Here is a 25550-nt window from a genome sequence, read left to right on the forward strand (position 1 = left end):
TCAATTTAGTTAAGCATGTCAGATATTTTTGTCCTCTCTACTATCACTATAAAATAGTCTATTGAAAATAGCACCACACTTTTATTTTCCTTAGAGCATACCTACCTGCCAGTAACTTCCAGCATCTTTATACCCTACTGTGCATTTAGGCGTAGAACATCCCTCTGCATCTTCATCTTCTCCTGACACCAATGCCACAAAACCATGAAATAACTCTCATACATGCATTTTTCAACCCATATGATTTAAAGTTAGTCCTCCAGGCTTAACATGCCATAGATAAACCTCATGGCTTTGGAGAAGGAGGAAAAAACACAAGCCCTAATTTTACGGGGCATTCATTATAGCAGAATGCAGACTTAACTAAATTTAATATTGAGATAAAAGCTTGAAAATCACATTTTTGGCATAGAAAAACCTACAGAGACTCTTCCATTAGTAAAGACTTCCTAGGAAGCAGAGCAAATTCTGTATCATCCTTTCATAGCAATGGAATTTTGAATCCTTTGTGAAAAGCTATTTAAGAAGCATCCAACAACATGCATCTGAGCAAACTCCTGCAATGCATCCAACAAAGACATATCATCCAGTTCAGACACAGTAAATGAGTAGAATATTACTGCCATTTTCAAAATGCCATTATTTCAAATATTGTGTATAAAAGAGTAGAATATTTCAATCCTAAATTCAAAAATATTCTTTGAAATGTTAAGGAAAGACAATCAGTGCAGTAGCTTTGAAACAGAATGCAACATATTTAAAACCTTAGATAACCTGAAATGTAGACCTAAACAGAGAATCCCTTGTGACTTTGACGAAATCTGTGTGTTCCTTGTACTCTTTTCTGCTCACAGAAGAACAAACCTCCAGAACAAAAGCAGACTTTAAACAGAAGTGAACAACCCTCTAAATAGCTGAAGGCTGAATACTGTCTGACCACCTGGAAGGCACCTAAGGCGTTAGGGATCCTTCATACTGTTAACCCTGTTCAGTGAGCCTGGCAAACACCACTGGAGGGCAAATGTTAAGATAAACTGTTTCATAGCTGGTTTAGAAGGTAGGTATCTCCCCAGTGGAGAACACTGGCATACTAAGCTGAAAAAGAAAAGAATTCTGCCTTCCCCCTCCAAAGGACACACTCCTTTCCCCTCACTTGACAGTGACTTGCCCACAACAATTCTGCTCTTGAATACAAGATGACTGGTAACTTCTTATATGAGGAGACACTGAAGACCAGCAAGTGGCCAGCATAGTAAGTTGCTTTTTGAGCCACGAGTAAAAACAGGCCTCACAGTTCTTCTGGTTGCTGCAGACATAAAAAGTACTTTTCCTCTTAAAAAATTATTTCATGTGGTGGAAAAAAACCTGACTCTTTGCCCTGCCCTTTGGTCTGAGAAAACACACAGACAAGCACTGCCTGCAGCTGACAGCTTCCTCAGGGCAGAAGTCATGCTGGATCCCCCATCCTGCTCTAACAAGAAGAAAAGAAAAAAAGGAAGCAGTTTCTCTTATCAGAGAGCTTAAAAACAATACTCTGTAATAGTTTTAAATTAATTACTGAGTAACTCAGCATTTTATAAGAAAACCCAATGATGCTTAACTTCATTAGTGAGAAGAAAAATCTGTCTTCTAGTGGCACTGTTACAGGACTTGCACTGTCATAGCCATCTGAATGTTTGTGTTCTCTATTGTAAAAGCCTTCAAATACTCCTTCAAAAGAAAGACTGTCCTAGCAATCTACATTACTTCACTTGCAAATGAAGCACTATTCATTATATATAATATTTGAGAGGCCATAGTGTAAGAATGACGATTTTTAGAAGTGTTTACAGCCAAGTGATATGATTGGCATCTTTAAAAAAAAAGGGATCTAAAGATAATAACTGGGGTGATAAACAAAAACATGTTGGCATGCAGTTTGAATAGTAACATTTCCAGTTCCCAATTCCTCCTATTGCATTTTTAAATTTTCCACTGGTAATTATAAGTTGTATCCAATATGATATTGGAACAGACTAGTTTGTCAGTGACTTCTCTAGATATCTGCAATTACATTCTAATACTGTTGTACTTTTCTGATTTAAAAGCCCCTTAATTTTCAGGTTTTAGCTAAAGTTCCACATATCAATGGGTAAAGACACACTCAGAATAACTCCCCGGTATTTACTGAAGGTTTATGAAAAAGATTGCTATAGGGAAGGAATCACTTAAGAGCTTGGACACTATTTCACTTAAGTCTACTTTTCATTAAGAAAAGCTACTCAAATGAAACAAAGCATGGTCTGTAACTACACTTTTCAAGCACAAACATCCTTGGCACAGCTTGCTCTTAAAACCATCTTTTGTGCTTTGTAACGAAGACAAGAACCAAAGGGTGGGATTTAACTTAACAGATGCAGAAAGTTCAAGTCAGCAAAACAACCTATCTCCAAACTAATTTTTCTCCAAGGAGAGGAGGGGATGGAATGATTGGTTCAGAAATACAAATTAGGCAAGAGACAAGGACAAAAAAAAGCTGAGAATCAACCTAAACAGAACACAGAAAACAAAAGTACCAACTGTCAAAAAACCAATGTCCTAATAACCGAAAGAATGTGGTTAAAACTGGATGGGAAGCACCTCAGTTGCCTAAAGCAATCCTAATGAAGCTTTGGAGGTAGTCACTAATCAGATCTTAACCCTATCAGACAAAGAATACAGCTGAAGGACTCCTGGTTTTCAGGACATTTGGACAACTTTCAAGAGGGCCTGAAAAAGGCACACCCTTGATACAGAAACTATCAACTGAGATTCAGCAGTTGTTTCCATTTATTCAATCCTCTAGAACCAGGACCTACAATTTTCTAGCTGGCAAACTGAAAGTAAGTTGATTCAATGTAGCAGAGGGTAGAGTACTTGGGACTACACACACTTGAAAAAAAAAACCCCTACCTTTGGAGGAAAAAAAAAAGTTAATTAAAATAGCTTCAAATAGCTGTTATTACCTCAGTATTGATTTTCTCATGTGGAAATTTTGGGTAACAAGAGATCTTCCAAATAAAAACATTTCTATATGAAAACTTATATTTAATATATAAGTACAGATGCAAATTATGCTTTGCCTGCCCAGAATCCTCTTCCACTTTAGAGTCTTCATCAAAATCACTTCCAAACAGGAATGACATCTGAATTTTGTAGAACAGCTGGCTCATGTGAAAACAGCAAGATGTGCACAGAAGCACTTCTCTTTAGAAGCTGATCCTGGATTTCAGTCTGGAGTGTTTCACCATGGCTTCTGGGAAAAAAAGTCTCACTGAAACTGCAGTAATTTTTTATTTGCTTATGTGGACTACATCAAAGAGTCTGTTTACTTCCAAACTGTTAGAAATATAAGGGAATTCAGTCATTTAAACATACTCTCAACTTGCAGTAACTATAAGAACAATTGTTATGCCAAGGAAAAAAATGTATCAAAAGGAATCAAGTAAAATTTCTACTTTGGAGGTTGAATGCAATCAATAGTTTTGGGGAAAATGAAGGTGGTGAAAGTTTCAGCTCTTAACATAACATCCCTCTGAATAGCCATTTAATCACAAGAGTACTGTACAGACTTGGAACATGCTGGCCAATACAGGTGGTGTATTAACCATATAAGTTAAGCTTTAAACCCAAGAAAAAAGTACTTGTAACAACCTTGCAAAAAATCAGTCAGAATTTGGTTATGTATAAAAATATTAATTGCACTGTCTTATTACCTGAAGGATGCTTTCTTCTCCCAGATGTTTAATTTAGAATGCTGAACTTACAGGAAATTAATCAAGCGAGACAAATTCTGGTGGTTTTCTGTGAAACAGACTCAAACAAAATTTGCAACGTGTAATAATCTTTATTTTTGTACGTGTAATAATCTATAAAATTGGAGCCATCACATCATCTATGTTCAACTTAACTTGCTTCACCTTAGGAGAAGTATTTCCAGGGAAGCACCTATCACAGCAAATTCTTAAAGCGAATCAGTCTTTCTCACAACTGGGAGAGGATGTGGTTGCCTGTCAGGGATCTCTCATTTTGCAGAGTTTAGGGCTGTTTTTTTTTCCCTACTCAATGATTATACATTCTCTTTAATGGCTGAGTGGTTTCCTGCTTTGCTAAGGAGACATATTGGATCTCTCCAAAACAGAGTGAGATGCTCATTAAAACGCATTAAATACACTCAAGTAGGAAAACTGCATTTATTTACCAAATTACATTAAGGAACAACGAGCTGCTGCTCCTATCAAACATACTTCCACTGATTTGGGATTCATTATCTCATTGCCAAAACCAATAAATGGGCCGTATTTGCTTTCTGTAGTTTTCCAGCAATCTCAATTCTATGCAGAGATCTTAAACCCCCTGAACAAGCTGCAAGATGCAACCTCATTCATCAGCGCTTAACTGAAGTGCTGCCTCTGCAACACGAAGATAGATGGAATAAGCTTTGAGTGAACAGTCTTTAAAATGAGACATGTTCCTCTGCAATCCCACGGCCACTGACATGGCAGGCCCAGTGCAGTTTTAGAAATGAACTGATCCTCTAGTTCTGGCCAATTCCAATAATGAACTCTGGTTCTTACTGAGGGAGTCTGAACAAGAGATTTTCAAAAGGACCTCACTATTATTCATGGAAAAACTCTAATGGCTCCAGAAACATAAGTAGTTTAGAATAATGACACACTACAGAATTCAGATTAAAAGTTTGAAGCAATTATGTGGGAGAAGCCCTACCAATAAGGGCAAATGAATTTGAATTTTCTTCAGACAAACAACACTTTCCAATTACCCGCAAATGCAAGCAATTGTTCACTTTAGGATTTGCCCACTCTGGACTTAAGGCTAAATGTTTTCTTGAACATCCAAGCAGTGATTCACATACAGAAATTTTGATCCGCTTTCCTTTTGCAGTTAGATATCACTGAGTGTCCCCTTAAATAAAATCTATTCGAAGGAAAAGGAGATAATGAAAGATTTAGTTCTTAGAATTAATTTCAAAGCATATATTTTTTTCTAGGGTGACCCTACACAGAAGCTCTTTACCAGACAGATTGCTTGATTCATGCAACAAATGATCCAGGAGGCAGGAAATGATGACTTCAAATCACCAATATTTCTAAATTTAGACCTTCAGCTTTTCTATACTGTGAAAATCAAAACAGCATACTCACATCATCTAGAAAGGAATTTTGGAAGACTGTTCAGTGTAATAACATTATAACTTTTCTAGTGAAACAATGCAATTAATTGCCTGGGTAAGAAAACAGAGAAACCATCATTCTTTGGCAAAATGGTTGAATTTTCAATCTTATTTTGTCAGCCATGTTTGAAATGTGCTGCTGGCTATTAAGGGTACTTTCAAGAAGACTTTGACCACATACCAGATAGTTCCTTAATATGTTTTGAACGGTTTGTTACTGAAATTGTTTATAAAAAATATCTCAGACTATAACAAATCTGAGTCTGACAGCTTGGGAAGCACTGATCTGTAAAAAAACTTAGGTCCCAAGATTCTCAAAGTAGAGTGTCTCAAGACTGGGAACTGGAACAAAGTTACAGTGACATTGAAAATACTCATTCAACTGGGATAAAAGATGTCACCAACAACATTTTGCACCAGAGTTTGCAGCAGTCTTTTCTGTCAGTAAGAAAGGAAAACTGTAATTTCTGTCTTCTAGAAGAGGGGCTGTTGTAAGGAAGTACCATTATATTTGAAAGAAAACAGTTAGGAATCAAAATATCACTGTTCCTTTTAAAATTCTAGTAAATGGGCATAGAAAAGATAGTTGTGGGATTTCTGAGGCTCTGAGCTCAATTTTCCTTGATTATGAATTAGCAATGGATGTAAGAGAAAGCTCCTACAGGAGGGGAAATGCAGCCTATCAGTTTTCTCAAAGATTATTTTTTTTGTCCATGCTTGAGAATTTCAGAAGTGGCACCAATCAGAGAAATTATCATGGTATTCTGTAAGTTTCAAGACTGAAGACTAACATTAAATGTAAGCGCTAGATTTTTCTGTATGCGCTATGGCTCCAGTGTCAGTAACTACTGGAAAAGTGTAGAGGAGCAGCAGAAACCTGCAGTAGGCCTCATCTCCAATAGGAATGAGCTGAGCCAGATCATAGGAGTATTGGACTGTTTATTGTTCATCTGCTGTTTTTCAGAGACTGTTCTTGCATTTCCCCTCTTATACAGTACTTTTTTAGCACATAAAACACTTACTGAACATGAAAATGTCAATTTAAAGCTTCAAACTTAAAATGTAATTGGAATGATAGGCTCTTTTCTTATCAAGCAGAATTTCCTGCCTAGTAGACACTGGGTCAGCATCTGAACCAGCACTTTGTGAGTATGTTTTCCAGCACGCCTATCAAGCTCAATAGTGAATACAATTTCGCAAACTGACAAGAAAACTCCTAAGAGGTGAAAAGTTACTTAAGAAGCTGCTCAAAGACTTGATCCCAGAAAGAACAGTACTATGTCTATATAGTTCCTGAGTGAAGAAGTACTGCCAAGCTTATTTAAAAACCTTTCTGTACATGGAATAAAAATTAATTACAAATGCACTTGCTCTATCTTTTTACACCATACTTGGAGAATAGTTATTTAGCAATATTCCTTAATGTGACTCTTTCTTCCTTTTGGTTTCCAAAAACTGGTATGTCTTCCACGCAATGAAACATCACAGTATTAGGATGACTTAACAGTGACATGCCTTGCTGCTTCAAACTGTGTTCTAAAACATTCATTATTTGCTTGTCTTTCCTCTTTCAAACTTCATTTGGGAGAAAATTTTTCTTCTATCCATTTGAGACAAATCAAATTCTCATAACTTGGAGACTTTTTTCAGAAGAAGTTCAATGATCAGAAATACTCATATAAACTAAAAAGCCACGCAAGCTTCTCCTCTAGCTCTTTCTACAATAAAGCCAACACACAGCAACATTACTATCCCAATAAAAATCTCTCCATAAACATTTATATATCACATCCTGTGGCTGTTTTTGCAGTTTCTCTCATACCTTTTTTGTGTGCTAGAACAAAGCTCAGAAAAGTTAAAAAAATGTAAGTCACTTGCTTAAGACCTACTACTTATCCTCATTAAGGAAATAGTGTTAGAGCTTAAAGTCTTACAGTTGGGAATTGAGTTTGATTAGAAAGGAACTACAATACACACCTCAGTAATCTGAGTCATGTTTTCATTTTCAGCACCCTGTAGTACAGGATGATGACCCCTGTAATTCTAAATTAAAATCTTACATTGCTTGCTCTAAATTGTTAAGCTTAAAAAGGTATTAACAGGCTGCAAATTGAGAACCATTAATTAACATATTTAACATAAGCACTTAGTTTATTAAGTTCTAGTTTATTAAGTTCTAATACTAGAACTTGGTTGACAGTCATTATCCAGCAGTCAGTGGTGGGACACTAAAATAAATTCTGAAGAAGAGACTAGCAAATTAAAATTTCTAAGTAGAAAAGCATCTAACAACCTCATTGTTATGAATGAACAACATAAAACTATCTCAAAAATTCAGGACAAAAAAAGCGTAACTTTACAGACCATGCTTTATTTTACTTACAGTAACACTGCAGAGGACATGGGTATGTATCTGACACAGGATTGAGACAACTTTAAAAGAAGTGCAGTTCAGTTGCCTTCAGTTCTTTCTGAACAGGTAATACCCTGGTTCTCAATACGACATTTACTACGACCACTTCCTTAAATAAATCCCAAAACATTGCAGAGATAAGCACGACAACTTCACAGACTTACAAGAAAACATTGCATACATAGAGTTTAACATCAGATGGCAAATACCAGATTGTAAGAAAGCACAAATGCAGTGAAACATCATGAACACTTCTTACATTTGAAAAATTCATACCTGGGTACACTGCCTGTTAAACTTCTTTCACTTGATGACGATGATGATGATCCAGGTCTCTGATCTGCCTTCCTCCCTAGAGTCTCTGTTGCACTAGTCTGAGGTTTTTTACCTTCCTCTTCTGGCTTTTTTTTTTCAGTATCACTTTCGTCACTGCCTTCTCCTAAGATGTCATCCACCTGCCAAAGAGTGGAGGAGCCAGTTTATCTTCCAGCAGACTGCTCTGTATTAATCTTTCATAATCATTGAATCACTCTTAAATCATCATTAAGAATATGCTTCAAGTTTCCTTGCCTTCTCTGTCAAAATCTAAATTAAACACCAGTGTCTTCAACACAGCTTCTGTAACAATTCTAGCAATATTTTATTCCAATAAAGCATATTTATTCTATGATTAGCTTAAGGCAGATAGACATATACTCACATACAAGATAGTCACACAAGAAACTACTATAAAAAGCGTGCTGTCTTCTGAAATTAAAGGGATAGATGATTTATACTATTGTAACATACTGATGCATACTTTCTACTGGATACATTTTATATTATTATAACATATAGAATCCCTTGGGCAAGGCATATGAAAATCTCTAGTAAGAACTCTTATATTTACAGGTATTCCTTGATACATATATAATGGTGAAGAAGTCAACTTCTAAATAATACAGTATGAATGAAACAGCGTACAAACCGCATTTTAACCCAACTACCTGATTGTGCTGATTAATAAGGACAAATCTATCAAAAGGCTTACATATTTTGTTAAATAATGGTTTGTCTTTTACTTTTGAGCAAGGAAAGGTTCATCAAGAGAGGGACAGAGGAACTGATATTTGTGCAATTAACTTGGAAAATTTAACTGCTCGACACAAAAGAAGCACAATTTGGCAAGGAAGAGTAAAAGGCCACGACAGGACTGACAGAGCCCCTGCATGAGCAGGAGGCAGAAAGCGAAGTGCTGGTTCACTTAACTTTTATGGACAGTCTCTTAATTTCAAATCCCACTGGGCTCTGTGCTAAACAGCACAATACAGATGTTACCCATAGGTCAAACTTAAGCAAGATCAGGTGTTAATTATGCAACTTTACAGGTCAGAGTAAAGTTTCTGTGAGAGCTGCCTATTTTAATGCTATCTTCTACTGAACACCGCATTAATCTAGTTTTTACGAGTGTGTTCCATTGTACCCTTGATAAAAACAATAAAAGCAATATATCTATAAAATAGCCTTAATTTTTAGTGAAGCCGAAGAGCAAAAAAGCAAAACCAAAGTGTAAAGAAATATAGTAGTACTTAAAGACAGAGTTCAATTGAAATTCCAAAACAGAACAATCCTTTCCTAGAATAAGAAAAAATACCTGAAGTAAATTTGTATTAATGATCATAGATCAGCAGCTATTTACTCTGTGAATAAATTCAACAAAGAATCTGATTTTAATGGTGTAAAATGGTTTTATGACAAGCTTTCAGAATATCCAAATAGTTTCAAAGTAAGGGAATGGGGAATGTGTTTTTCTTCATAATTTTTTATCACTTAGTGTATTTATATTCATAATAATTTCTGTGGCTACCTTTCAACAAAAAGACACCCCAATGATATTTACCAGTAGCTTCTTCATTTGCAATTTAAGAAACACTGCAACATTTTACTGTCTTTTTGCAATAGAAAAGTAAGACATTACTGCCTTTTTTCCTCAGCAATTGAAGTGCCAGAATAAGCGATCTTCATGCTCAAAAAGTATAATTTAAAATATTTTGCTTTTCTAAATACTTTATGGTATATTTTTGAGTGGGAGGTGATTGCCTTTTTCCTCTATGAATGGGTACTAACCACGAGTAGCTTTTTTTATTTTAGGCAGTAAACAGATTTCTCAGTTATATTCAAAGTCAGGCCTTAAAAATGAGAGCAAAACCAAACCCGTAACTTGTGCTTCCTAGCACTTGTGGTCTGGAATTATTTTCACCTACTGTTATCAAACTGCACATAGAAATATTAGCAGCTGCTGGTAATAACCTTCCAGTTTCAGGATGAAAGGCAATTATGTGAGAAGAAAAAGCTTTGGCTTGATGCTGAGCACAGTTGCTATGCTCAAACTTGAAAACCAGCAATTTAAAAACACCATGTGCAATTTACTTACAAGGAGTCCCATGGCAATCCCTGGAGGCTGCTCAGGGACCCTGATGGGAAATTAAGTGGCAGTGCAGCCCCAATAGCTGGAGTTCCCAATGCTGCTGACAGCAATGGTTACAATGCCATCACAAGTTTTAATTGCAGCCCTGGGCAATAGACTGTGCTCCTAAAAGGCAGATCTGAAGGGACAAAACCAAAACCCACTGCCTCTGATAATTTGACCACTTAACCTCTGCGAATGAAAAGGCAAGGTAACTGCAACCACAGCTGCACAATTCACTATATTTGGGCTTTACTACTGCAATTAATACTTTGACTAGAATGAAATAAAATGTCACTTAGAGATTGCATACCAATATTGTAATTAAAAAGCACTAATAACAATCCTGTATCCTTGCTTATGATTGAATGGGATTAATTCTTCAAAGAATGCCATTTAAAACTCTGAATTTCCTACCTGGAGAGCAATGTCTAGATTTGAATGGAAACCTCGTAAACATTCTTAAGATGCCTAGAACAAATACGTGAAACTGCTAAAAGAAGCACAAGGTGCAATCCTTCCTTGATAATTAGGGTGCTTTGAGTGCTGACTTAAGGATTCCAAAGTTTTTCTAAAACATAAACTTTACTATGGAACAAGGGGAATGGCTTTCAGCTGAAAGAGGACAGATTTATATTAGATATCAGGAGGAATTCTTCCCTGTGAGGATGGTGAATCACTGAGCAGCCCAGAGAAGCAGTGGATGCCATATCCCTGGAAGTGTTCAAGGCCAGGTTGGATGGGGCTCAGCACAACCTGATCTAGAGGAAGGTGCTCCTGGCCATGGCAGGGAAATTGGAACAAGATGATGTAAATCCCTTCTAATCCAAACCTTTATATGATTCTCTGATTAATAGTATAATGAAAATTGCTTTCTTTCATTAAATTGGTAACACTTCACTGGTGCTGGAAAGAGGAAAATGCCCATTCCTAACTCCTAATTTGTGAAATTTAAATTAAACTCACATGAACTAGAAGTTACTGATTTTAATATTAACAATTTTTTAATTCAAAGACTCTAAAGAGAAAATGTCTCAAGGGAGATAATACAATCATTTATCTAAAACCTGAGCCAGGGACATCACTGGAGCCTGGAAGCTATGGCTTTTTCTGATTATAAAGCCATCCATAACTCTAATCTTCCTTTCCTTTATTCTGTTTTCAAAAGAAATCCTCTGCCAGAAGACTGTTAAATAGCAATAGGCCTGCAAATCTTCATTGTAATTTTTTTCAAAGGGTGAAGTCTAATATACAAAAAAATTAGTAATACCTGTGTGGACAGAATACAGTTATTCACCTATCCAGGAGGACAGACTCAATGGGAACCACTTGAAAACAAGAACAGCATTTCAACTCCACCTTCCCTGCCCATCAGCTGATGGCTGGGATGGACAGGAGACAGCCTGAGCCCACTGGAGGCAGCAAGTGTGGAACCCTCTGTGCCTTTGGTTGCAGCATTTCTAAAACAATGACACCCTAGCATACATAAGAGCTCCACGGCTGCTAAATGCAATGATTCTTCAATTTAGACTGCTGAAAATATCCATGCCAAAATTCCAGAAAAGGCTCCAACAACGTCAGCTAAGGGCCAGTGAGTAAGAGCATGATCTACAGCTACGCTTCAGAGAAAGAATGTGTTTTTAGTCTGTTACTGACCATTATTTATGAAAAGTTCTGGCCTTAGGTAAGGCAAAAAAGCAAGTAGTTGGAAGAGGTTTGTCCTGGGGTTCTTTGCAGGGAAGCAATCCTCTGCTGACGTGGGGAACAGAACACTGCCTCCTCAGCAGCAAATGACTTTTCAGGTCACTCTCTTAGCTATAAGCAACTGCGGATTGCACCATGACTTTATTGCACAGAAGAGAATCCACTTAATTTTTAAGTGGTTTTTAATTTTTTCCAAATTTGGAAAAATCTAATAATTTTTAACTTGGTGACTTAACTTTTTGATCTTAATTTTTTCTTCTGTATATGAAAACCTTTCATTTCACTTTTTCCCTCAACGAACTGAAAAGCAAGATATTATCATCCATGTCTTCAAAAAGCTAGCAAGTATTTCAGTATGCTTTTGAGAGGTGATATTAGGGCAAAATACATGTGAACAATTAAACTTTCCTACAATAGACACAGTCTGTATTAAGAGATTTGGGCTGAATTTAAGTCACTTCGAAACAAAAAATTTTCTTATTACAAAGATGTCACTGGAAGGACAAGCTGCCTGAATTAGGTTAAGTTGTCCCTCAGTACATAAAATTTAAGGGAGAATCTGTGATGTAACTCAGTCCCATTTCTCCTGTGTAACCTCAGAAGAACTTGTCTTTCACATTCTGTCTCATCCACTTTTTTTTTTCTTTAGCATTAGAGCACTTTTTTCTCATTTCAAATTTCTGACTCAGTTTTTAGTAACACAATGCATTTATTCAAATGTCCAATACCCCTTTGTCTCAACACTTCCAAGGCAGATTTCACTGTTCTCTACCACAATTACCACTGGCTCACTGAAGCAGGTGATGGATCAGAAATAACTAGTCTTGTTCATGATTAAACAGAAGCAGCACTCTTCCTCTATTTAAATCTCCATACACTGAGAACTACCTTTGTCCTATCTTGATCTTGATAAAGGCATACTTCAGGTTACAATATCAAAGCTGGCAGTATTATTATATTTACTTTGGTAGGCTGAGAGACAGTTGCTCTAAACAGTTTAAGGCATATTAGAAAAAAGCTTTTATGAGATTTCTTTCCCATATAATTAATTTAGAGATTGACTTGTATGTCCTGGATGACTACATGTAAATTAAAATGCATCCTGCTGAAACCAAAGCTGGTCAGAAAAACCTATACATTTATCTCCTTGCTCATTGTGTGACATCTCAGAGACAGCAGCAGCTTAGTGACCTTCAACTGCTTTTTTAAGCTGGGTTGCTGCTTAGCTACACCACTTCCCTGTCCCGCCTCATTTCATTTCTACACTAACACACAAGCAGTAACAGTACATCAAAGCAGGAAAAAGCAGCTGCAAAGAGACACTGGAGAAGGATCTCTATTAAATGTGTAGCCACATCCCGAGTAGCAGAAGACTGCAACAGACCAGTGGCCTGGAGAAGTTATGTTAAAGTATTACCATATGCTCTTTTGTGACCAATACAGAATTTCATAACCTGATGAACTGAACCATGCACTGCTACTGCAGCCTATTGGTACTATCAGCAAATTCTCTTCTGAAGAGTAAAATTTGTGTCACTGGGCCATCTTTCAAGTTTACCTCTACCTACAGTCTTAAAAAAAAAAAAAAAAACACCCATGCAACAGAACAGAAACTCAAGCTGCATGCTCAAGTTCAAGGGCCACATATTACTAAGTATCCTGATTTCACTTTAGACAAAACTTCACCTTAAAGAAATGAGGCAGTGAGTGAGTCCCCAGGTGATAGTCTGTCGCACTCAAATTCTGTTTGAGTCTTTTTGTAGAAATAAGCACTATCTAAATATCCAGAGACTGGAATACCTAGAGAGTCTGTTGATACTATACAAACGGAATACTAATGGTACAGAAACTCCTAGAGGGAAGAGAAAGGAACAAGGAGAAAATTCTTATAAAAATACATCATTGGTATACTTTAATTCACAGAAACTATCAAGTGTGCATGATGAACAAAGACTAACATCACTGTAGTATTTTCCCAACCGACAAAGGCCTGGTAAAGACTAGAAGCATCCATACCTGTTCCCTTTTTATTTAACACAGGTGGACATTTCAGGGATTTCAGATTGCTGCATGCATGCGTCCCTACAGCTCTTATCTTCCAAAACTTTAGAGCAACAGGTTAAAAAGCTGTAGCAGCCTACACCTGTACTGCTCACCTGTCTTAAAACTAGACAGTATCACACTTTTTGTTCTCAAAGCCACCCTTTCTTTTAAGTAGAAAGTATGCTTTGCTGACACACAGCAAAGAACAGCTTTGCCTTATAATTTTGCAAGACTTCAAGAACTGTCAGTCTGGCTATTAACTGAAGAACAGTTTTGCCAGAAGTTGTCATAAATTTTTTCTTGTTCCTAGAGATTTAGTAAGAGATATGCACAATCTAGGTTTCTTTAAAAAGAAATTAATCTAATTTGCTAATGAAAGAACACTTGCACAAGTTGTTTAAACACAGTCACAAAATACCACTGACATATTAGGTTAGAAATCCTAACATTCTATTAAAAATGGCACATGGCAATTTAAGAGGGCACAGAGCCTAGACTCTGAGTGATCTTTTCTGACACTTCAGTGCCAACGGGAAGCATCAGTAGGAAGCTGCTAATGAAGTGCTGAGGGCAGCAGTATGTTACTATCAAGGAATTATACAATTTCCAAGCTCCTAACCTGGTTTTATACTATGTAGGTTATATAAAGACACAAATTTGAGTAAATACTATTTAGCACAAAAATACTTAGTCCACTTGTACTGCTTCTAATCAGTCCCTCAGAGCAAGCTTTTTTGGACATAAACTTCATTTTACAACTATTTTTTGAACACCAAAATACCACCAAGGGACCTCTTGACAGTACCAGCTCTCACGTAGTTTCACTTAAAAGCACAAAAGAATCTATGGATGCTAAACACATCTACTGCAGTGATCCCTCCATGAGCATTTTGTAGATGACAGCATACTGATGGCCCAAACGCAGTAAGCAATGGGACTCCTAGGTACCTAGCTAGGATGAAGTGTCATCTACTGCTAAAACTCACCTGCACTCTGGCCCAGCTGATAAGTTTCTGACACAGAGAGGCAGCTCTGAATAGGTATGGACAAGTTTCCTCCATCAATGCAACTTGATGACTGCCCAAATGGTTTTTGAAAGAGAATGGGAGAGTTCTTATCATATATTCCCCATTTTATCTGGAAATACCTGCTGAACTGGTGGATGGAGTTTAAAATGGTATTTTTTTTCCTACTATGAGCTGTGATCCGGGTTTTTGCAGCCTGAATTTCTAAACAGAAAATCTCAGCTTTTATGAAAGAAGTACTAGGACACTAATCTACATATTCTCTTTCAAGTCATCCTCAAAGGCATTACTTAATAGTGTAGCCAACCTGCAAATACACTTGGTACATTATCCTTGAAAACTGCTGAGAAGCATTTAAGGCTTAACCCATTTGGTTATTCCATTATAATGAGAAAACAAAGAGTGGAGGAAACTTGATTCGAACAAATTTCCAAACACTTCAACCTGAATTACAGATTATTTAAACTACCTTTGAGGCGCAAATGTGCTTTAGCTCAGAGGCAAATGCTAAACTTGTGAAATGCTGCAACCAGAAATGCACTCTTATTGCACAGTCATGATCAGAAAATGTTGAAGAACAACAGCCATAAATATGGACTTTATTTCAGAAATGAAAAGAACCCAAGCAATCCTCACTCCAAAAAGAAGATACATAAAAGCATAAAGAGATCCTGATATAAAGTGCACGCCACCTTCCCATTTTTTGCATCTCAATTTTCAAAGCTTTTTCCCAATGAATCCTTGTTATCACATGTTTTAACAATATTCTGTCTTAGCACAGTGTCGGGTTTCACCATCCCAAGGTTAACCGAAAGCATACCTTTTGCTTAGAGTGACTGAATATTCATCACTACATACATATTTCAGAGAAAAATCAGGGGTTTTTTCCTTTTCAGAGGTTGAACTCCTTTACTTATTTTTCAGCAGGAGATAAAGCTGTTCAGAAGTCACAGTCTAAGTGAAATTGAAAACATTATGGTGAGAACAAAAGACAGACAAAAAACTGCTTTCATTTACCTGCATGCACAAGCTTTCTGCAGTTATCACAGCTACAAAGGAACTCAAACTATTGATTTGTAGAGCAACTGGGATGCAGTAGGGTTTACTAGCTCAAAACCATTGCTATAAAAACACTAATATGCTGTGTTCAGTACAGATTTAGTCACACAGACTATGAACAAACCCACCCCTAAGATGGGTAAGCCAGCTTGGATCTGCCTTGACTTGCTAATTTTAACTTAGCATTGGCAGACATCAGCTGGCTGCATGAAGTATTATTTATCAGTGAACTTCCCTCTTCAATAAGTCTGATTAGCTTGGTTTATTATAAGAACCAAGAGATAGTTATCAATGTGCTCAAGGTAACAAAACCACCTCAAATAATAAGCACTGGAGAAAATTATTTCTGGTTTTATAAGAAATTTAAGGATTACAGTGAAGACAGAGCAGTTTTGAAACAGTTTCTACTGAACTGGGCAACTGGATTGCTTGACTCTGTACAGACAAGCATGTAGCTTTTAACTGAAGCGGCGCTGAAATATGAGCACTGTGTATGCGGAAGCATCCTCCATAGCAAGCCTACTCAGTAGCAAGAATTAGGCATGGAGTAAGTTAAGGAAAAAAACCCAGAAGCAATCCATAATACAGTGAAAGATAAGCCCAGCAGCTGAAGAGTAGTCTGTTTCTACAACAAGCTCAATATTAAGGTGATTGAATACCATACAGGTTCTGATATGATCTCTGTATCATGGTATGATAGCTATACCCAATCCTCAATACCTCCAGGATGAAGCAAGTTTGACGTTGGAGCATTGAAGTATCTGGGATAGGCAGCTGTCTGCGTTCATCTCAGAGAAAGCAGTATCATCATATTTACTACAAGGAGTGACAGGGAATATTGTCCAGAGCTGACTGTGACCCATGGCAATTAGAAAGTGCAAGCTCATATACAAACCCTACAAGAATACAGAGTAACAATGGTGTTCTCTCAAGATCTCAAATTAATGCCACTGCTGTAGCCATGAAAAAATTACTGCAGCACAGCCATTCGGGTAATTATTTGTTTCGCAACTCATTGCTGCAGAGAGTTTTGTACATCAACAGGGGCTCTAGTTTTGCAGCTTTTCCTAACCTCTGTTAAAGTTGCACATGGCATGGAAATAGTGGTGCTGACACAGGAGCTAGAACACTCAGAGCTGAAGGACTACCACGCAGAGTAGCTGTATTCAGTGTGCCTGAAGATGGTACCTAAAAGAAAAAAGACTACCAAAGCAGAGATGTTTTCCCTTGAAAATGTCTCTGAAGCAAGCAAATGAAATTATGCATAAGTTAAATTTAACAGTAAGTCACCTTATGATAACTGATCAAGATCAGCTGATCAAAAAGTAACGGTACAAACAGGACTGTCCTTCAATCCTATATATAGAAATAACCCTGCCTTTGTGCTACCAAAACGGACTTGTATTTCTATCACCCCAGAATTTCAACAACAAATTAAGTTTGCTAGCAGACTAGCATTATACAAATGTTTGCAAAGATTCTTCACAGCATTTAACATACATTATTCTATACTGCATACCTCTATTTCTTTGTACATTGAAATACAAGTATCAGAAGATCTTGATAAAACAAAAAAAAAAACAGCTATGAAAAAAACAGTTCAGACTTAGACTTGAGCAGACGCCTTTAAATATCCTTCATGGAGAGTAACAGCTCAAATTTAAATGTAAAATCATGTCAGACTTGTGATGAGGCTCAATCAGGCCCTCTATGCAGCTGCTCAGAATTATGAGGGATCAGCTTGCAAATTGTTTAACATGGCTCACACAACTCGTTTTTATCTGTGGCCAATTAGTGTTGACAGCCTAGCTGCATTTCATTTAGCATATGCAGGTAGATGTATATGTCAAAATAAGGTTATTGAACTCTATTTAAAGAGGTTTTGCGCCATTTTATTGAGTAAACAAACAGCTGAAAAAAGGCTTTCAGCTTCTCCTTACTAAGGCCGGGCAGAGACATTATGTACTACCAGAGTCGGTTGAAAAACCTTCACAGAATGTATGAAAACGCATTCTTCCCTGCAGAATAAACCAACACCTTGTATATACATTCTAGAGGTGGAAGTTTTATAGAACTACTTTCCATTTCATATGGAGTAACATTAGAATAACATTTGCAATAAAATCTGGCATAGTTTAAAAGCCAGAAGCTGTTCATATCTTTCATATCTGCAGACTCACAGAGCTCAGGATTTATCCTTATTTGCACAATAATTTTTATTTTATGCTTAACAGAATGATAGCAACATGGAAAAAGAAGCAACTCTCCTGAAAACCCAAGCTTACAATGAAACAATGCTGTGAACACCTTTGGGAGAATGGCCGAGGATCTGAATCAACTGTTGACTGAATCAGGAAAGTATGAAGACTATGTAAGATGGCAGAGGCATCAGACCAATCTTGGACTAAGTTTCCCCTGTTTTTATACTGACAATCCATCAATCTGATTGAGTTTTATCATATTCTTCAAAAAGAAGTTAGTGCTGAAGCAAGCATGGCTACTTCTTTAGTTGATGTCCACTTGGTGCAGCCCGTTACTAATATCTATTGTAGCACAAATATTTGTACTTAGCTTATGAATAAAGTAGGCATAATAGAAGTGAAGTCTCAATAAAAAGGAGGTAATGGCCTGAAGTCATGCCAGGGGAGGTTTGGGTTGGATATCAGAAAAGGGTTCTTCACCCAAAAGGGAGGCTGGGCACTGGAACAGTTTCTCCAGGGAAGTGGTCAGAGCACCAAGCTTGATAGAGCTCAAGGAGTGCTTGGACAACATTCTTGAGTACATGGTGTGACTCATGGGGATGGTGCCGTGCAGGGCCAGGAGCTGGACTTGATTATCCTTGTGGGTCCTTTTCCACTCAGCTTATTCTGTGATATGTTTTCTGTTATTTTTCCCCTAACAGCCTCACCAGCCAAGAACTTGACTGATCATGTTCATTTTGCTCTGAAGTCTTATATTTTAATTAACAACTTGTCATGACTGCCATTAAGCTAATTCTTACATATACAGGTAGTATCCATTTTTATCTACAAAATGCAGCTATTTATACCGTGTGTCATCTGAATGCCAAAAGGTTACAGTATGTTTTCCATATTTTCTCATGACACACAAATTCAAAAAAATAACTCTAAAATGAAAATAAGACATCCAAGTACATAAAAAAATTGTGTTTAAATAGTATTTTCTAAGCAACCTGTGCAGAAAAACAGAAGTGATCCACAATTGATTGCCTACTCGAGATAATATCAACTTCGATAAAAATCCTTTTCCTATTTAGGTAATGACTTGTCTCCATGTAAAACATGGTATTACATAAAAAGCCTCTTTCCAAACACTTCTAGAAAGTGCTAAGCAAGCTTGAACCATGATGCCCTCTTAAAACTAGCATCCCATCAGCTCTGTGCAATTAGTCCATAAACTAATGGTTGGTAGAGAAATATCAGATCGAAAAAAATAGGCAAATATATGTTTCACATTTTGATAATCCATTTTAATCTCACTAGCCTTATCTACACTACATATATTTTAGTGTTCTTTCTATTAGGTGAATAACAATCAGAGCGTCAATGTTTCTGGTCAGGATGATTTACAATTTAAGCATGACCAATACCACTTTCCTAAAAAAAAAAAAAAAAAAAAAAAAAAAAAAAAAAAAAAAAAGGTGTTGACATCTTCTGCATAGCTGCTTTTCAGAGTAGTTCACATTTTCTGGTAGAAAATGAATTCTTCAAAGCAAAAAATAGGCAGAAACAAACTACTGATGGCCAGCTTCTTTTAGGTGCTCATCTTCTTTCTCTCCAATGCACTGTACCTGTATCTTGACTCTATCCTGCTGATTCTCACTGTCAAACTATTAAAAATAGTATTGGAAAACTACTCAGTTTTCTCTACTAATCCGAGATATGGGTGAAATAATTGCTTTAACATTAATGCTCAATTACTTCCGTATTATTTAACCATATTAGAGAACAGTGAATGTCAAAATTGTAAAACAGGGGAGCAGCAGTAAATATACTTTCCTTCTTATGCAACTGCTTTAAGCTATGTTCTTTAAAAAACCACATCACATTTCTTGATCCATCAGCCAGCCATCACTTGTTCATGAAGACAAACCAGCAACCTGATTCCCAGCATTGCACCCTCACCATTTCCCTCCAGAAAATTAATCTGCCAGTGAAAGAATGTAAGCAGCACATGTAGTCTTGCTGGGTTAAGCCATTTGGTAATAAGCACTCCACAGAGAAAACAAAAATCTGTTGAACATGGGGGCTAGCAGGGATGTGAGAGTCAGCATGTGCAGGAAGGTGACAATAGGGCTGTCATTAAGGAAACAACATGAGGAAGCACCAATGGACTGAGACCAGTCAATCTGAGTCTCCTCAGGTCTGCAGATATCAGAAGATGCTTTAGCAAATCCTTTTCACAACAGTCTCTTACTGTCTCAATGAAGAGCAGCACTAATACTTTCACTAATAGTTTTTAATTGTTTTTACAAGTCCAGTTAGAGTGAAAGCTGTCTGACAACTGCAAAGCAAGACCTCATCACTTCCAAGGGTCAAGGGACTTGGATGATAATCACTAACAATAGCAAGCATACACACAGGCTTTTTTTTTCCCCTTCAAAAAAGGGTACAATTTATAAGAAGCTAACCAAATTTAGCATCTGTACAATTTATGACACAGTACATGCTAAGGTGTCAAACAAGAAAATCTGCATGAGAAACGTAGTTGTGGAAATTCAAAGAACCATTAATGTGGAAGATAATTTTCCAAGGGAGCCTAGGCAGCTATTATTTGCTCTAGAGACCACATCCTCCACATTAAATTAGTACTTTTTAACTAACCAAGAGGCTAACCACTTACTGAGATAATAGTTTTCAACAATCTGAAGAAGAAAAACACTCCTTCCTAATTTACTGCATGGTACAGTTACTAATTTGAAATAAAAACCAGAAATTAAGGGATAAATTTGCTTAGATAAAAGCAAAATGCAAAGTGACAAAATGTAAGAGCATAAGTGGCCTTATGTAAGAGCAGAATGTTGCAATTTCAGTCTTTGTATATGACATATAAATTACAATTCAGTTAAAGGAAAAGAATGCGCAGAATACGTCCCGAATCAACAGAACCATGTTAATGAGAAAGTAGCTCATTAGGCAATTCCCACTCAAGAAAAATCTTTATACTTAAATGCACTTGTGCACAGAACATACCTTTGCAATGTGGTCACTTTGCAGCTGCTGACCACATGTCCCAATCAGATGGTAGAAATCTCTGCAGCTCCACTAACTGAAGTGAGAGATGGGAAAACTAGAGGTCGGACTGGTATCAGATTCACTCCCTCTCTTTCCCCTGTCCCAAGTCCCAAACTGAGAGGAATTTAAACCAGCAAAATATTTTACCTTAGATGGCAGAGACGATGACACTTGACAAGACACAGATGCTATTCTCAAACACCACGACCAAACCACAGCAACAAACACAAAAGCTTAAGCATCGTACAGCTAGTAAACTATGCGTGCACAGCTGTTCCAGGACGTTAGTAATCCTGGGCCATCCTGGATGGGAAGGTACTGCAAAACAGACAGAAATCTTTCTGCCTTACAGAACTTGTTTCATTTTACTGCCTACTGGAAATTCCTTTTCAACTTTCTTCCCACTGGTGAAACCCCTACTGTCATCTGTCGAGGACTGGTCCTGAAAGCACTGACACATACGAAGACTTATGGCTATCTGCCTTCTACTGTTACCATGGTTGTAGCAGCAGCTGAGATAAGAGCAATTGAGAGCAGGATCTTGAGCTCAGCTCAGGGTAATTTCTTTTTTCTTCAACACTGACATTTTACTAATGGAGCATCTTAGATTCTTGCTATGCATTTCTACTATTTACATGGACTGGTGAATTAGAAAGGACCTGAAAAATAACAGAAGGGAACTGTACTGACAGCCATTGCTCTAGAAGGAACAGATGAAAATAATTTGTAGCCAAAAGGAAGAGAGGAATGAAAATTCTTGACCTTGTTTACTTATTTCATGGTCAAGTCATTTATCATACACAAGAACGTCAATGTAACTATGAAAGGGACATTTATTAAAAAAGGGGAAATCTTTAAGACTATATAAAGCTGACTCCATTTTTAAAAGAAGCTAGCATGATGCATGAGGCTAAAAATCACCTTTTGAGTCTGCAACAAATACTCATGAAGAAAGAATGCATTTTCCAAAAAAGCAAAGTCAACGTCCATCAGGAAGCAAGGGTATGTAAAAACAAACAGCTTATTTATAACACATAGGACACAACACTGTTTGGATTAGATCAACTTCACTAAGTAACTGTACATAATGCTATCCCAGTCGTAATGTTCTCTCCAAATATAATTTAGTTATACAAATTTCAAAGAAAATGATCCCTAATGAAAAGGAACTAGCAATCAGCTCTGAAGAAATAAGCTCACAAGATGATCCATGAGTAAGCTCTGGGAATGAGAGCTGCATGGCATCCTGTTATGAATGGAAAGACACGTGTACGCCTTCATGTGGTTTGCATGTCATTCCCTTCCTTTGCGCAACTTGGTTTAGCTAATACATCTTATTTCTGGAAACAAATAAGAGTCATTTGAAGCCTGGATTCCACTTTCTTTTTTTTTTTTTTTTTCTTAGTAAACTACAGCAGATCCACACAACATTGTAGTGACTGGTAGGTCAGGAGCTTCCAACTATCCCTGGCCAAGGATGACAATGACACACAGTCTCCCCACCCCAAGCAAGTCACAAAGGCTCCTGCAGGTGAGTGAATCCATTCCTGCTGAAATGGGGAAAAAGAAGACCTGCAGACAACCCAGTTTCTTCTCCCTACAGGACAGGCTTCTGCTACAGAACTGAAAGCACCTTAGCTATCTACCTTTGCTACTGAAAGCAAAGGTAGACAACTTTACAGGAAAGTGATAGAATTGATCCTGAGAAAACAAAAATCATCCTGGAACAACTATTAGGGACAAGAGGCTTCTAGTTAGTTACTGACTGCATTTAATTGAATGGAAACCATTTCTTTAAAGATTTTTCTTTGGTGAAGATTACAGCATACTAGATACAATTCTATATAAATAGCATTTTTATGGAATGATCTTTTGCAGGTTATATAGAAGATAGCCAGTTATTTAGAAGTAAAAAATTATCCAGTCCTGTATAAGTGACTATAAACAAGCTAATCTGACTGGCAGCTTTTAATTTTGCTGCCTTTACCATCCCATAATGGAGACAAACAGCAGCATTCAGTTGGAAAGCACCTTTGTCAGGCTAGTACAGAAAAAGGGGAAAACATTCTCTCGACTGTGAGGCAGCAGCACCAGGAGGCTGCACATTTCCCAAGTAGGGATACATTCATTATGCATGTACTCTGATTTGGCAATTGACCTTTGAATGGCAATTCTATTACACTGAACACTTTTGTGCTTCCATTTTTCTAAAATTCTAACAGTCCTTCATGTCAGAGGGAAAGGAAGCTACCATTGGACCTGAGCTCCCAGATCTTTGGCACTGAAAAAGATACAAAAGGCTAAGTGACCTTCAACTGCAACCCAACAGCTGAAATGCTATTAATTTCCTTTGATTTACTTGGTATGCACAGCACAACTGCAACTGAAAAAATAGGAGAAGATAAAAAAAATTTATGTAAGACCAAATTTTAAGAGATGCTTATCCACAGTGGTTCTTCCCAATGGAACAGTAGAAGAGCTACAGCTTTTTTACTAGGAAAAGTGACAAACACACTTTCAAATGGTTAAGGAAAGAGAGGGATTTAATTTGGGAATATATAATAATTAAATTCTCTTTATCAGCTTCCATTTTGATACTTTCAACAAAACTCTCCCACATATAAACTACCTGGGGTTGTATGGCCTTTCACAGATTTTTGCAGAGAAAAAGCAAGATTTTCTTCAGATGTTAACTGCAAAGGAGTTATTTATTGCTAGTTATACCCATAGAAACAGTACATATGAATGCCTGCATTTCCTATTTAATAAAAAAAAAAATCCCAGTCCCTAAAGCTAAAAGACTGCTTTTGATCTTATCTGAATTTGTCAGAAAATTCAGTAAAAATACTGAGGATGCAGTTTTAAAGCATCAGCCTTCCCTCTTATTCCCAGCTCTTCCCATCATCTGCCTGCTCCTGGCACTAGCATTCATGCAGCAGCAATAGCGGGTTATTTCTGGAAGCTGGAAATGGTCTTTCTTGTCCCAACCAGCTCCCTGAGCTGGCTTGCCATAGGGTCCCATGTAGCCATAATATTATGGAAAATCCTTTGCTGGGATTTTTCCTCTCCTGAGAAGCTGAGGAGCCTCAGGAGAGAAATGTAAACAATTACTATCTGCTGCTGTGGAATGCAACAGGTGCATCTGTGATTGGTGCATGTGGATTGTTTTCCATTGATGACCAATCACAGCCACCTGTGCCAAGGCTGTGAGCAGTCACAGGATTTTTGTTATTCTAGTCTATTCTGTTCTTGTTGAGCCTTCTGATCTCTCTGTTCTTTTAGTATAGTCTTAATGTAGCATTTTAATATAATATCTAACATAATAAATCAGCCTTCTGAAATGGAGTCAAGCCTCGTGTCTCCACACATGGAGAGGAATCATCAACAGTCCCATGATTACCAACAGTGGCTAAGGGCAGAGACAGCTGAGCCTGGAGTGGCTTACACTGCAACAAAGTCCCACTGCAACTTGCTTTCCCTCTCCTTGGACCACATACTCCTGACCCAAACAGCCTCAGCATGAGCACCCGAGAAGTGGAGCAAGAAATTACTGCTGTGACAGGAACAGACTCCCTTGCTCTGTCCAGGTAGTCTGCAGTCAGCTGCAGCTCTTGTGGCTGCCATAGCCACTTGAATACATACAAACGAAGCAAAAGCATTTCTGTGGCAAAAGCAGAAATTTCACATCTCCTAGTGACAATCTGATTCCAGAAAGGTTCTTACCTTTTAACATGTTTTGATAAAGAATGAGGTGGGGGCAAACACCTTTCTCTGGAAGTTAAAGCAGTCACAGTGTGACCAAAGTGAACTGGGTCCCCATTAGCAAGGCTTATTAAGTTTATTTTCACTTTATTCGATAATGTTCCTGACAGCAGACTCTACTGTGTACACTCCACTAAACTTTTATATTCTATAGACTACATTACCACACTTCATCTGTTTCCTAAGTGTACTCCCACACAACGCCATAAAATCCTGCTTAATTACTTGTGTTACATTTCTTCTATGTGAACACAACACCTTTGCTAAGGTGATGCTAGCAGTCCCAAGTTTTCCTTGCCTTTTATAGTCAGCTTCCAGGAGACAATGATCTGCTGGCACTACCATGTACAGTTCAACTTGCCTGATATATGCTCTATGTGCACCCTTCCTCCATGTCTCAGTGCTAATATTTATTCCCTGATAAAAATCATACTGGGAAGCTAAAATACCAGAAAAATCCCATCCTGCTTCTGCAACAAACAAATCCCAAACGTACCCCCCTACTGGTTCAGCAGCCCAAGGAACAGAGACTTGGCACAAGGGAAAGCTTTTGGCAGCAACTTTTACCTCAAATTGTACTCCTGGAACCAAAGCTAATCCAACAATGAAAAAAAGAGTCACTGGAATTTGG

The 25550-nt window shown here is 37.4% G+C and overlaps 1 protein-coding gene across 4 annotated transcripts in view; it reads right to left on the bottom strand.

Moving 5' to 3' along the window:
• CTDP1 (CTD phosphatase subunit 1) overlaps positions 1 to 25550 on the bottom strand; it is an 80734-nt gene that overhangs the window by 22566 nt on the left and 32618 nt on the right. The window contains exons 11-12 of one of the 4 annotated variants that reach the window (XM_041427505.1): positions 21116 to 21191; positions 7975 to 8080 (exon numbers count right to left, since the gene is read on the bottom strand). In XM_041427505.1, the coding sequence (XP_041283439.1) occupies positions 21129 to 21191 (63 nt within the window). In that variant the 3' untranslated portion in view covers positions 7975 to 8080; positions 21116 to 21128. Of the gene's footprint in view, positions 1 to 7901; positions 8081 to 15734; positions 15798 to 21115; positions 21192 to 25550 lie in introns of those variants that run through there. The other 3 variants (XM_041427504.1, XM_041427503.1, XM_041427506.1) reach the window with 3 other exon arrangements.

This window comes from Onychostruthus taczanowskii, unplaced genomic scaffold (genome assembly GCF_017590055.1).
Source record: "Onychostruthus taczanowskii isolate IOZ18803 unplaced genomic scaffold, ASM1759005v1 scaffold115, whole genome shotgun sequence".
NCBI lineage: Eukaryota > Metazoa > Chordata > Aves > Passeriformes > Passeridae > Onychostruthus > Onychostruthus taczanowskii.